This window comes from Aquarana catesbeiana, linkage group LG03 (assembly GCF_042186555.1).
Source record: "Aquarana catesbeiana isolate 2022-GZ linkage group LG03, ASM4218655v1, whole genome shotgun sequence".
NCBI lineage: Eukaryota > Metazoa > Chordata > Amphibia > Anura > Ranidae > Aquarana > Aquarana catesbeiana.
Genome location: NC_133326.1, coordinates 632,493,879 through 632,508,437, shown reverse-complemented (window position 1 = coordinate 632,508,437; position 14,559 = coordinate 632,493,879). Strand labels below are relative to the sequence as shown.

The following is a 14,559-nucleotide window of genomic DNA, read 5'->3' as shown; positions in this document are numbered from 1 at the left end:
TGTTTCACTGTAAATAAATATCACTTTAAGGATATATATAGTTTGGTCTCAATTTCTGGGTGTAGCTAAATGTTTGGTCTCCTTAGCCGCTGATTCCTGACACCCTGCTTTCTGTGCATTAAACACATGTGACCCCTGTACTCTGTGAATTAGGCACACTAGACTCCAGCACACCACAAATGTACTCCTGACCCAGAGCAGAGTAGAGGTTTTATTTAACAATACACCTTTAAGCCCCTCCCACTGTTTGGCACAATTTGACCAAACCCTTCTGGTACTGCACACTATGCTCGCCACAATTACTCCCGACTCATGGTCTTTGGGGTGTCCCTGGATTTCATTTTGAACATGTGGTCACCTTAACCGAACAAACTCCATACCGTGCCTGCATTTACCTTCATTGGCATGAAAACCCTTCTCTGTGCACCTCTTAAAAACTGGTTTCCCTTTGCTACAAGGGACGTAGTTCTTGACTTCTGTTTTAAACCCTGTCAAATGCCATGTATTGACTAGGGTGAGGACAGCTGGTGGAGCTTCGCACTATAGTCAGGAAAGTGCAGGTAATGTCCATGGGCACTTTGGGCATCACTGTTGAGCCTACATGCCTATTCCTTTTTTCAGATGTAGGAAAATTTTGTTCAAGTGTAGTAAATCATTTAGGATTACAAGTACTTACAGTCTGGTTTCAAAGTAGTTTTTTCTAGAGAGAATAAAAGTATTGTTACCACATCGCATTACATTCTATACTTGTTCTACATCAATGACTAGAATCTTACTAACATCGGTAAACATGACATCAAGGCAGCTTTCCAGGGGAAGATCAGAAATTTCCCTTATGACAGGTTTACTTTAAAACAGAACTCCAGACAATTATTTAAAATCAGGTAATCTAATTATGAATTCATTTAAAAAATAAAGGTACTGTGAGAGGAAAAACCAGGATGCAACTGGAAAGTGTTTCTAATTGTTCAAAATTTCACATGTATTTGTATTGAAATGCCAGGAGTGACCAGCTGGAATTAAAAAGGGTGAAAATTCTAGATTTGGGTCCCTTGAATTGGCAAAATTAAGGCTTTGTTATTTTAAGGCCAGGACTTGGATTTGGCTGGTAGGGGTACTCTAGTGATGCACGTCATACAATAAGGCTTGAGAAAGGGGCTTGACTGCTTTGAAACGCGTTGCTGGCTCAAGCCCTTTCCTTCGTGTATGCCTCCAGCCTGATCTTCTTCTGATTGCATTTGTTCTGTTCTCCTGTGACTCACCGAGCTTCAGTGTGCCAGTGCGGGCTTTACACATGATAGCTTGCCGGTGTTCATATCTAAACTGCAACTAGCTCTCTGCACAGGCTCTGGATCTCCTGAGACTATTGCTTTATTCATTGTTTTATCTACATCTACATTTACATGTGAATAGGCTGAGATTTTTGATTCTCATTAAAGTTTCTGATACCAGTAACTTGCACCCTGTATCTGCTCTCATCTTCTGTATCAGCTGGATTGCTCCCAAGATTTTAATCAGAGCTTCAGTCGGATATTTGATGATTTTTAAACCTTCTTCATTTATTGGATGTTTTTCCTGTTCCTTATCAAGGTTTAATATATGGACTATTTATAAAGTATAGTGTTCTTTGTTATAAGAACAAAGAAAAAAAACTGAAAACTGCGTGTGTTCAAAAAGTGAAAAAGCTACAACCACACTGAGATATTTATCATAAATCAAACATATAAAAATTGTGTTGCTCTAATTAAAAACCAATCATCGAAATTCATGTGTTAAACCAAAACCATAAATACCATTTAGATAACTAGTTATTACATATGAGTACAAAAAAATATAAATAAATTAAATTAAACATCCAATTCATGAAGTATTAAGTGCACGTGAAAAGAGAAGTCCACAATGTGTACTCAAATTCCAGATAAATAGTGTGTTCCACCACCAGCACTGCTTCCAGGGATCCGTGTAACTAAACCACCACCTCAAAGGTATAGATGCAGGCTTACCAGCATTAAATGACTCCCTAACTAAAAAAAGAAGTCATAGAGAGAGTGTGAAATGGAAATTCATCCAGACCGCGCCATTACTGCTGGCTCGCATCTAAACATTCTCTTCCAGTTGACATCCGCCCGACTCTCAGAAAAGAATGACAAAGCAAACACTTCACATAGTGTGAAATCCTTATTAAAGCTTTTATTATAATAAAAATGCCTGTGCACATATGATGGAGCCATTGCGCAATAAAGGAACCAATTATGCTGGAAAACAGAGCCATTGCACCGTCACTTCTGGTGACGCAATGAAGTCAGCACTTAGCTCCACCCTACGTTTTTTGTCAAATATGACTGCTTCTGTGCCCCAATATTAAAACATGCATTTGGAGAATATTTTTTTTAGCGTAACACAATTTTTATACATAGTGCTCTGTTGATTGTCTATTGTACTAATAATGCAGTGGCAGTTGTTTCACAGATCTCGCTACATTATATCTATTCTTTAAACAGCCGGGGGGGGGGGGGCGACGACATTTTGAGAAACAAAAACCTCATCCAGTTTTGATACATGGCATTTTTAGTTCAGATTTATACTGAGAGTGCCCTCTAGTGGCTATTCTAAAAATCTCTATAGTTAATATTGTAGGAAAAACGTGGAAGAGGCTTGTGAAAGTTGAAAGTCACTTTAAGGTGAATACTAATATAACACAATATATGCACTTACTGAAAATATACTACACTTTCAGAATGACAAAACTTGCTGACCGCCTTCCAATTGCAGTTGCCTGGCTGCCTTCTGAGACATAAACAGGAACAAGCATGCAGATCCAGAACATCAGAGTGAAATCAAAGCCTCTTCTGCTTTGTTCCAGGAGAAAGTGCTGAAGCCACCGGCTCAGCATAGCAGCCAAGAAACATTGCAGCATTGGTAGCGTCCATACTTTTTCAGTCCATGTTTCAATTAATAGAAGCAGAGCTTTTTACATCTGATAAACTGTACAACATAAATGAACAGCCGTATACATTGTATATAACCTTGGCTATGGAAATGTTTGTATATGTTGTTATAAAAGTCACTTACCAGCAGAAGATAAAGCTTTTGGAATAGAAAAAAAAGAAAGATTAAATTAGTAAATCCGAATATATAATTAGTCCATCAATTAATCAGTTTTTTTATACAATTTCCACATTTCCACCAAAAGTTTCCCAATTCGTTTCAGCTCATTTATTAAAATGACACCCGAATGCACTCACATGCATTGCGATGTGCTGTCTTGGAAAAAGGATTACCGTATATACTCGAGTATAAGTCAACCCGAATATAAGCCGAGGCACCTAATTTTACCACAAAAAACTGGGAAAACTTATTGACTTGAGTATAAGCCTAGGGCGAGAAATGAGCAGCTACTGCAAGTGGAAAAGAGGGTCAACAATGCCCATTTGCAGCCCTACTGTGCCCATTTGCATGCCTTGCTGCAGATGGACACAGTTGACCGACTTTGGGGCCCCGTATCTTGGAGCTACTTGGTGTGCAAACCCAGTGGAACTAGCACTACAACATATCCATAGCTGGGGTTCCTAGCACCAAGGGGCCCCGAGAAACAGGGCCTCAAATTCGGTTCAGAAAATGTCAAGCACTTTTTTGCAGCACAGAATTACATTTTCCGAACCGACTTTGGGGCCCCGTATCTCGGGGCCACTTGGTGCTAGGAACCCCAGCTTGGACATGTTGTAGTGCTAGTTCCACACCAACTCTGGGGTTCCTAGCACTAAGTGGCCCCGAGATATGGGGCCCCAAAGTTGGTTCGGAAAATGTCATTCTCTGCTGCAGAAAAGTGCTTGACTCGAGTATAAGCCGAGGGGGGCATTTTCAGCACAAAATAAATGTGCTGAAAAACTCGGCTTATATTCGAGCATATACGGTATATTATTTTGCTGGTGTTGTAGTGAATTTGGCTAATCATTAAAAATTAATTGGATGCCTTAACACAGCATACATTACGGCTTGGCACAATGCTTCTTAACTGACATTTAATGCATCTCAGTGTGTAAAAGCTTTCAGTTTTGAGCTTTTTAAAATGAAAACTTGTCCAACTTCATTTTCATATCTTATCATGTTAAATTATTTTCAAACAATTTGTAGATCTGCATACGGGTCTTTCACTTGACTAGGGTAGTTAAGACTTAACCTGCTCCTCTAATACCCCTGAAATACCAAACCGCCCCTCCACTTCTCCCTCATTAATTACATGAATGACCACGCAAGACATAGTTGGAGTTAATATGGCCGAACACGGCCTATTTATTAAACATAACTTTATCAGCATAACAGGGGCAGACTGACAACTCAAGGGGCCCCCGGGCAATAAGAGATTATGGGGCCCCCGGGCAATAGGAGATTATGGGGCCCCTGGGCAATAGGAGATTATGGGGCCCCCGGGCAATAGGAGAAGAATATGGGGCCCCTGGGCAATAGGAGAAGATTATGGGGCCCCCCGGGCAATAGGAGAAGATTATGGGGCCCCCGGGCAATAGGAGAAGATTATGGGGCCCCCGGGCAATAGATTATGGAGCCACACAGTATACACACACACACATACAGTATACATACACAGACACACAATATACACACACAGTACACACACACAGAATACACACACTGAAAAGGTACTGGAATGGTGGGGCAGCTATAATCTTGGGATTTAAAAAAAAAAAAACACACAGATTTTTACATACTGTCCCTGGTTTTATTGAGGCTGGCAACCCTGATGGGGCCCCTTAGTGGCATGGGGCCCCTTAGTGGCATGGGGCCCTCGGGCAGTGCCCGAGTGCCCGAATGGTCAGTCCGCCCCTGCAGCATAACCAAAACATAACTGCCTTATCCAGCTATCAAGATTGGAGGTCCCTGACAGTGCCATCTTGCCCAAATTATTTCGTGTCTGAGAGCATCAGATAGCTGGGATGCGACCCCAGCCGCAAATGTCGGCTCGGAGCCTAAACAAGTTGACCTCAGACACCCACCGTTCTTAACACTGTTATACGTCGTAACGTACCCACTCGAGGATTCCATACCTCAGATGTATCCCCACCATTTATCCAATAACCCTGAATAGACCTCTGTCAAGGACCCCAACCGCCAAAACAGAGTAATAAACATATCACCTTTACTACAATCCTAAGAAGGGTGGGTGGGAGGTATGCTGCTTTAATGGTGTCTCCTCAGCAAGTGCCCTGGGACCTTCCCCCCAAGCAACTGGACACTGACCCCACCCTGCCACACCCTACTCTAAACCAATAAGGTGACTAGCTAATTTTTCTACCTAACTAAAATATATTAACCCCTTAATGACTGGTTCTGCTTCTCACCCTGTCATGTATACACTACGCCTATTCCGTTCCTCCATTGCTCCGTGTATGTCTTTACTGCAAAAGCACAGCAGTACAAACAATGTCAAGCTCCCCTTTAACATAGCAATATTTTGGACCATGTCCAGCCTTTTATCAAGCTCAGGGCAAACTATAAACGTAAATTACAGATGATAAAATAGAATGATATGCCTCATTCTAGTCCAATGAAGACCACAATTTCTTTCAAAATTCCTGGCAGCGTGGGGCCTCCCTGTCCTCTACTGGAAAGTTACATATACAGCGGCAAGGTGGCTCTCCTGCGCCAGATCATGTACTAGGTACGTGATCTGGCACTTCCGGGTAGGGGGTGTGTGCGCCCGGCTTTGCTGTGATTATACACAGATGCCGATCAGCCGGTGCCCGCAAATAGATTACCGCCGACACCCGTCAATCATCGGTAACACACAAAGGACAGAGCTCTCCCTATGGAAACAAGGCAGAGCTCTGTCTTGTCAGCGGGGAAGTAATGGATTTTCTTTCCCCGCAAAGCAGGGAATAAATTACTTCCCCTAGTAAAAGCAGCACACACAGTACACTAAAACACTGGTTAGGCACACATTTAACCCCTAGATGTTTAACCCCTTCCCAGACAGTGTCATTAGTACAGTGACAGTTCATATTTTTAGCACTGACCACTGTATTAGTTTCACTGGTTCCCAAAAAAGTGTTCGACTGTCCAAATGTCCGCTGCAATTATGTAGTCCCGCTATAAGCCGTTGATCACAGGCATTACGAGAAAATAAAATAAAAATTCCAGTACATATCCTATAGTTTGTAGACACTATAACTTTTGCCCAAACCAAACAATATACGCTTATTGGGATTTTTTTTACCAAGAATATGTAGCAGAATAAATATTGGTCCACATTTATGAAGAAATTTGAAAGAAAAAAATATTGTTATTTTTTTTAAAGTTGTCGGCCTTTTTTTGTGTTTATAGTGCAAAAGATAAAAAATGCAGAGGTGGTCAAATACCACCATAAGAAAGATCTATTTGTGTAAAAAAGGACATAAATATTATTTGGGTACAGTATTGCATGACTACGCAACTGTCATTTAAAGTAGCACAGTGCCACATCGCAAAAAATGGCCTGGTCATGAAGGGGTGTAAACCTTCCGAGGGTCAAGTGGTTAAAACTGGGTTCACCAAAAAATTATAGCAGGTGACAGGATTTGTGAACATATACACACACAGATATTACCAATAACTATCATAATTAGTGACATAAAAAAATACTAAGTCTGTTTGTCAATCAATAAGTATTCAAAACCTACTGACAGAGAAAAAAATACTGTGTCCTGTATCAGGGTTGCCAACCTCCCGCAGAATTTTTTACTGACAAAACATGGGAAATTTGTTGGCGGAGTACATTTTTTACTGGCAAACAGAGAAATTATAGAACTCCTATTAACCTCCCTGGCGAGATGATTATGTCAAATTTTTGCTTCTCAAAGTGGTACAATTGTTTTGCATAGAAATTTGGCGTTTTATATTGTAGGCCTGTAATTCTTAGCAATAACACACTTAAATCTGTCCAAACAAGAGTTTAGTAGATATCCCGGGTATGATAAAGTTTGAAACACAAAATCATAAATTATAATATAATAAATAACTATAAACAATTATAAAAAATAATATAATAATAATAAAATGAATTTCCCCACGATTCACTATCGCTTAACTCTGCAAGTGTTCTAATTTACTATCGCTGTTTTCTAGCTGGTCTAAAACCACCTTTGATGTAAAGGGACACTTTTTAGTTGCTATGGACAATCTCAAGTTTCCAGGCAGAAAGAACAGTATATATAATATAAAACTGCATGCAGGGCATTGGACAAAGCACTAGGGACAAAAGAGAGGTGAAATGATTTAATACAATAATGTAATCTGCAGTGGCGTTGCTAGGGGGTGGCTTTTGGGGCTATAGCCCCGAATCTGGGACCCATAGCCCCGAGTCTCTGCAGGGGTCCCCAAGGGGAGGGGAGGCTCTCTGGGGACCCTGATGTAAGTGGGGGGGGGCTCTCTTGGGACCCTGATTTTAAGGAGAAGGCTCTCCGGGGACCATGATTTTTAGGGGGAGGCTCTCTGGGGACCCTAATCTAAGGGGGGCTCTCTGAGGACTCTGATACAAGGGGGAGGCTCTCTGGGGACCCTGATGTAAGGGGGGCTCTTTGGAGACCCTGATGTAAGGGGGGGCTCTCTGGGGACCCTGATGTAAGTGGGGGGCTCTCTGGGGATATACACACACATGTATATTACTGTATATACATGTGTATTTCTGCCCAAGCATATGACTTTCTTTACTACGCTGCTATGGGCTCTAGCCCCAGATCTTTTGTAGACCTAGCAACGCCCCTGGTAATCTGTAAGATTACAATGTACTGTATGTGTTATGAATTTTTGATTTTTTTTAATTTGCCGCTGGGCTCCGCCCCCGTGCTTCGTGATGCTCGCAGGGAACGGAGCCCAGCACACAGAGGCATCGGTTGGAGGACAGCGCCCGCAGACACAGCGGGGGACATTGCAGGATCCTGGGGACAAGGTAAGTACACTGCACCAGGATCCTGCAATGCAATCCCGAATGTGGCTCGGGGTTACCGCTAATGAATGTACTTAAATTTAACCCCAAGCCACACTTGGAAAAACCGCCAGGGAGGTTAAAAACTAACACAGTGAATATTTAAACAGTATAAACATGATATGGAAACACTGACAATACCTATAACAAAGTAATTTGCTTGATTTACACTTAAAAAGTCAACACAGCATGAAATTATCAGCCCCCGATATTTACTAGCAGTTATAAAAAAAAATCACTGATTTTTACAAACTGTCAGTAAATTTACTGGCGGTTGGCAACCCTGTCCTGTAGTGATATTGATGTCAGAGAAGGAAACCAGTGAGCGATGTGGGGGACCAGGACACTCCTAGAAGTATCAGTTTCTGAGCAAACACTAGTTGGGGATCAGAGCGGTGTTTGGTGTCATAGGTGGCAGGAGAGGGGTATATTTCTTCTATACAGGAGATACTTTTAATTTTGACCTTATTGTTTGAATTTTGACGACAGGCTCGCTTTAAGATGTTTGCTGGCCATACACAGCTGAAATTTTGTCCGATTCCTGCTGAATGACAGAAATTTGTGCCATGGGGGTGGGGGTGGGGCCTGTCTGCTTGACAAACTTTGATTGCAAAATCAAAAGTGTATGTTGGATTAAAGTTGGCAGAACAATGACTGCTTCCAATCAGATTCAGACACTGTTCGGATATTATGACAGCCTCTGGGGTTGGCGGTTGTACAAATACAATAGTGATACAACTTGTGCAGCGCTTATAGACAGTTGCAAATAATTATGTAAGCATTAGTGAGTGCAAACATCAAATCATATAAAAGGTATAAATCAAATCGCTAACCAAAACATATATTATTATTATTATTATTGTACAGGATTTATATAGCGCCAACAGTTTACGTAGCGCTTTACAACTTGAGGGTAGACAGTACAAATACAATACACTTTGATACAGTAGGAATCAGAGGGCCCTGCTCCTTAGAGCTTACAATCTAAGAGGGAAGGTCAAAAGATACAAGAGGTAATAACTGTGGGTGATGTGCTAATTGAGAAGATAAATGTACAGTTGTTAGGTGGGGGCCAGATAGGCTTCTCTGAAGAGATGAGTTTTCAGGGATCGTCTGAAAGTGGATAAAGTAGGAGAAAAACGGACGGATTGGGGTAGAGCATTCCAGAGGATGGGGGAGGCTCTGGAGAAGTCCTGAAGGCGAGCATGAGATGAGGTGACAAGGGAGTTTGAGAGCAGGAGGTCTTGGGAGGAGCGAAGAGAACGATTAGGTTGGTATTTTGTGACTAGGTTAGAGATGTAGCTGGGGGCCAGGTTGTGGATGGCTTTGTAAGTTATAGTTAGTATCTTGAATTTAATTCGGTGATTGAGTGGCAGCCAATGGAGGGATTGGCAGAGGGGTGTAGCAGACGCTGAGCGGTTTGTGTGGTGGATGAGCCTGGCAGCAGCGTTCATGATGGACTGAAGTGGGGATAGCCTATTTAGAGGTAAACCAATGAGGAGGGAGTTGCAGTAGTCGAGGCGAGAGATAACCAGGGAGTGGATTAGAAGCTTTGTGGTGACATTGGTTAGGAAGGGGCGTATCTTGGAGATGTTGCGGAGATTGAGGCGGCAAGCTTTGGATAGTGATAGAATGTGGGGTTGAAAGGTTAGTTCAGAGTCCAGGATATAATGTGTGAAAGTCCATACAATATAAATAATGCCCCTAAAAAATGTGTATAAACAGTCATCCACAAAGAGTGTGTATATCCGTATTTGTTCTGGAAGTCCCTCTGTTAGCCAAGAAAACAGAAAACGCTTCACCAGAATACCAGAGTGCATGTAGATCCACCTTACCAGATAATAAGACCACCATTAAAGGATTGTCAAACACCCTCTTCATAACGTCAGTGCCAAGACATCCTAGGGCAGTGATGGTGAACCTTGGCACCCCAGATGTTTTGGAACTACATTTCCCATGATGCTCATGCACTCTGCAGTGTAGTTGAGCATCATGGGAAATGTAGTTCCAAAACATCTGGGGTGCCAAGGTTCGCCATCACTGTCCTAGGGTCTCCAAAAGAACTTCCCCATACACCCCGTTCGGAAGACCTCCACGAAAATCAAAGATGGATAGAAAAAACTCTCTAAGTGTAGTAAATAAAGTCTTCCAATGTATTTAAAATGATTAAAAATACTCACAAAGTGAAAGTACAAAACCAGCAATAATCATAATCCACTCTAATAAAAAGAACCCAGTTCTCTCCTCGTGCTGTACAACAGCCCACTTCCGGGTCCCGGCTTGCGTGATCGAGTCACCACTGTTGGCCCCGCCCAACATGTTTCATTACAGCAGACGTCATCAGGGATGCGGCCAGGAGGGGAGCAGGTTCGAATACAGTTGACAGTGACTGCTTCCAAGCAGATGCAGGCACTGTTCGGGTATTAGCATGGATGGGTGAATCTGTTTTCTCTTTTTCAGCCTGTGGAACTGAATGAGAAAAATGTGCATGGGTAGCCTTAGGCAGCCCATACATTATGCATTTGGTTTTATTCAACTAGCAGGTTGAACTAAACAAAATGTCTTGATTCCCCCATCCACACATTTGAGGTGGATGGGGGAATCTCTCGCGCTGAGGTATTGTGTTCTGACAGAGGGGAGCCTTTGAATACAATGATCAGTGTTGCTGGCTATAGCTGGTGTCACTGATCATTTGGGAAAAATCCAAAAGGCTGGGTGTACACAAATCTTTGGATAGATCCAACCAGCCTGCCTATATATGGATCAAATTCGTCTGGTCCCTGCTGAACTAGAGAAGTTCGATCCATGTATGGCCAACTTCGGGGAGCTATTGGTCACATGGTCTTTAAAAGTAACAGTGTTGTATTGTTTCTGGAGTCTTTCCATCTTATATTTCTCCACAAACAATTTAATCTCTGACCTGTTGTAAAATCTTTATTTAAGGAATAACCTCTGAATTACATTTTCAGTGTTTCCTGTTCCATCGGCACACTAGAATTGAAATCAGCTGTAGCCTGTAATGATGGGCTTCAACAGATCTTATGTGCACTTGCAGCAAATGTTGTCCAGTGAATGAACTGTGAGTAATCAAAGAAGCCTATACTCTTCAAAACTCCCAAACATTTGTTATTCTCTGGGATTCTTGGAAAATAATGATATAAAGCAAAACCCTGGAAGACCCCATTAACACAAACAAACTGTTACTTGGACAAATTATTGTTAGTGTTAGGCCATATATTCTTAATAGACATTCGCTTTAGAGAAGAGAGTCAAACTGCACAGTTCTGAAGAGCACATACCTGCAGCAGCCTCCCAAACCTTCCCGATGGAGACCATCATACTGATGCGCCAAAAAAATTTGTAAGGGTGAGGCTTAGGGTTTGATTTATTGAAGGCAATTAGGTTGTCCACTTTGCAAGAGAATTTTCACTTAGCTTAGTGAATGATGTGAAACTCTGCTGATTTTTATTATCCAACCTTGTACCCGCAAAAATATTTTTTTTTAACATTTTTCTTGCATATTGGGTATTCTTTGCAAAGTGAATTTTCACCACATTTACTAAGCTTAGAAAAGATTCCATTGCCAAGTGAAAATTCTCTTGCAAAGCGAAAAGCCTATTTGCCTTTAGTAACTCAATGCTTTGGAGTCGAGCTGAAACAATACCTGAAAGTGTCAGAACTTTGCTTATCTAGTCATTTGGTCATGACAGAAGGGTTTAGAAGGTTGCTGCATGCATCTTCATACCTCTTCATGTCTTACCCCCATGACAGATTCTCTTTAATTTATTCTGACACTCAGGAGGAGCTATTTTATAAGAATCAATTATAAGTTTAGGTTTAGTAGTTTTTAATACGTTTTAAGCTGGCTATTGAGTTTGTTCCACCTTTTCGGTTTAGTCCACAGAACAGATTTTGAATGTAATTTCTAGAGAGATGATCTGTTTTATATTAAATTTCCCTGGAGGGACCATATTTTGCTCCGTGCTTTGTAGTTTTTTTCTTTTGATGGTCCCATAACAAGAATAGTCAGCTATTTCTGTCTCAGCCACTATTAATATTGTTTCCATTCCTCAATTAACTTGTGTAGCTCAAGGTCTTTACCAAACCAGACTAAAATCTGTATTTCCTGACGCCTTCATGGCAGCACACACTGGGTTGTGACTCCGCCTCCACAACCTGACAGGATTGGTTAGCTATAAATTTGAAGGGGAGACACCCCACTGTATTCTCTTTTTTATCCTCACCTGACAGATTGGGATGAACAAGGTTGCTCCTATTTACAAGATTAAAGAAAAAGCCTCTTACCGCACTCGCCCCAGCAGGTTCAAGCCTCTCCTGTTTGGAAGTCCCTCCTGTACAGTCTCTAAAGGAGCTTCTATGGAGGGAACCCCCGTTCTGGTGGTCTCAGGGGGCGTCTGGATGTCTGGCAAAGTAAGCTTTAAAAAAGCTTCATATATTGCAGTGGCCTCCTTTCTATTATGCCTGTCCCTTTCCAGTTTTTTCCCTGCTTAAGGGGATTGCTGGTACCTGTTGTTCACTGGGAGCCGTCATGGCCGCCGACGCTCCTCCTCCGCTCCTCCTCCGCTCTGCATGCTTCGCTATTGTGTCTAGAGTAGGTTACTGCCTAAGGTAAGGCTGTGCCCTTCTCCAAGATGGCGCAGGGATGTTCGGGACACTCTGTGCATGCGCGGGAGCGCCACTTTGCCGCAAAGGGGCCTTTCTCTGTGTTTTTGTTGTAGTGAACCAGCAAAGCTGAATTTTGCTGCCTATCTCACCTACTTTGCCAGAACTGACTCAGCAAACTCAGGTAAGTCTGATCAACTGCTCCAGGCTCTCTCCAGCCTTCTTTAAAAAAAAAAAAAAAATGTATTAAAAAAAAAAAAAAGTGTGTGTGTATGTATGTATGTATGTATGTATATGTATATATAGATAAATAACAATCTTTTTCCTTATTCCTCTTCAGGATTCCTGTCACTATTGCTATGGAGACCACTACCCGCGCAGACCACCATCAGCAAACTAGGTAAGAGGCTGTCCGCCATTGGTAAGTATTGAAGAAGGGGAGAAAAAAAGAGAGCCGGACCACTAACGCTGCGTTTTGGCAGCCCTACCAGGTCAAGAGCCGCAAGTTCAAGGCATGGAAGAAGATCAAGTCATGCGTCAAGCAGGAGGTCCCGCAGAAGCCGTTCAAGATCTTCCTCCCGCCACCGAAGACATAGCCGCTCATGTCACAGCCGCTCACGCCACAGCCGCTCCCGTCCCGTCACACCGCAGACAGTCACCTTCATCACACCGCCAGAGCCGCCACACCCGTCCTGCAGCAAACGCTTGCTGGGTATGCGGCGCGCCGGTTTTGCCAGATAAACTAGCCTGCCGCTCATGCTTCAATGAGGCAACAAAGGAAAAAGAATTAGACGCAAGGGTGGCTATGGAACTCATAAGAGAATCTGTACGAGAATCCATAACGGAGACAACGGCACCACTAACGGATAGGCCTGCTCCCAGCACATCGGCAGCAGACTTCCATCAGCCCCAGGCATCAGAATCTTCCTCCGGAGATGAGGGCCAGGAGATGTCAGTAGGCTTTGATTTTTCCTTAGTTGAACCTTTTGCAAAATCAGTTAAGGAAGCGATCGGCTGGGAAGAAGATAAAGTGGAACCGCAGAAAGAAAATAAGAAAAGAAATATTTCCCAAATTTAAGAAAAGATCCAGAATACTTCCCTTTTATAGGTGAACTGGAAGATCTAATTAAAGATGAGTGGGAAAGATCTGATAAGCGGTACAGCCTCACCAACAGACTGGCAAAGATTTATCCTTTGAAAGAGTCTAAAGTCAATTCATTGATTAGCGCCCCCACCGTCGACTCCTTCTTGATGCGTCTTGCACGGCATGTCACTCTGCCTATTGAGGACGCGGGACGTTCTTGATCAGAAATTGGATCTAGAATTGAAAAAAGCATATTCTATGGCTGGGGCGCTTGCAGGCCAGCGATTACCACAGCAACAATAGCTAAAGCCATATCAGGATGGGCATCCCGGGTGGAGAAGGACCTTCAAGACGGCACTGAATTAGAGAAAATAATCTCCTCTCTTCAGGAAATCAAGTTGGCAGGTGACTTTGTGGCAGAAGCCTTAGTCGATATTATAAGGTCTTCAGCAAGATCAATGCTCGCCTCAGTCACGGCAAGAAGGGCCTTGTGGCTGAAACCATGGATGGCCGATACTGCATCGAAAACAAACTAGTGCAGAATTCCATACGATGGCTCAAACCTGTTCGGGTCTAAATTGGACGCCGCCATCTCCAAGGTAACAGGAGGGAAGTCGGGATTAATTCCCTCGGACAGGAGACCCAAGGCCCAAAAGGGTCCATCCTACAGACGCAACCTTCCTGATAAATAAAAGGAAGCTAGATCCTACCTCCCCGGTAGGGAATTTAGAAGGGACTGGAAAAATGCAAGACCTTCCTTCCTGAGGATGCAGAAGTCCAAGACTACCCCGGCAGGGGAGCAGAAGAAGTCCTTTTGAAGATTCGCCTGCCCACCCAGCACAGGTGGGCGCCAGGCTCAAGAACTTCGTACAGA

At 42.8% G+C, this 14,559-nt stretch overlaps 1 protein-coding gene across 10 annotated transcripts in view; it reads right to left on the bottom strand.

The window, feature by feature from the left end:
* The window catches only part of ADGRE5 (adhesion G protein-coupled receptor E5), a 432,832-nt gene that overhangs the window by 194,788 nt on the left and 223,485 nt on the right, over positions 1–14,559 (bottom strand). For 7 of the 10 annotated variants that reach the window (XM_073622463.1, XM_073622473.1, XM_073622462.1 and 4 more), the window contains 2 exons: positions 3,073–3,087; positions 677–700 (listed from right to left, as the gene is read on the bottom strand). The exons of 2 other annotated variants lie outside the window; for them this stretch is intronic. In XM_073622463.1, the coding sequence (XP_073478564.1) occupies positions 677–700; positions 3,073–3,087 (39 nt within the window). The remainder of the gene's footprint in view (positions 1–676; positions 701–3,072; positions 3,088–14,559) is intronic. One more of the 10 variants, XM_073622466.1, reaches the window with a different exon arrangement.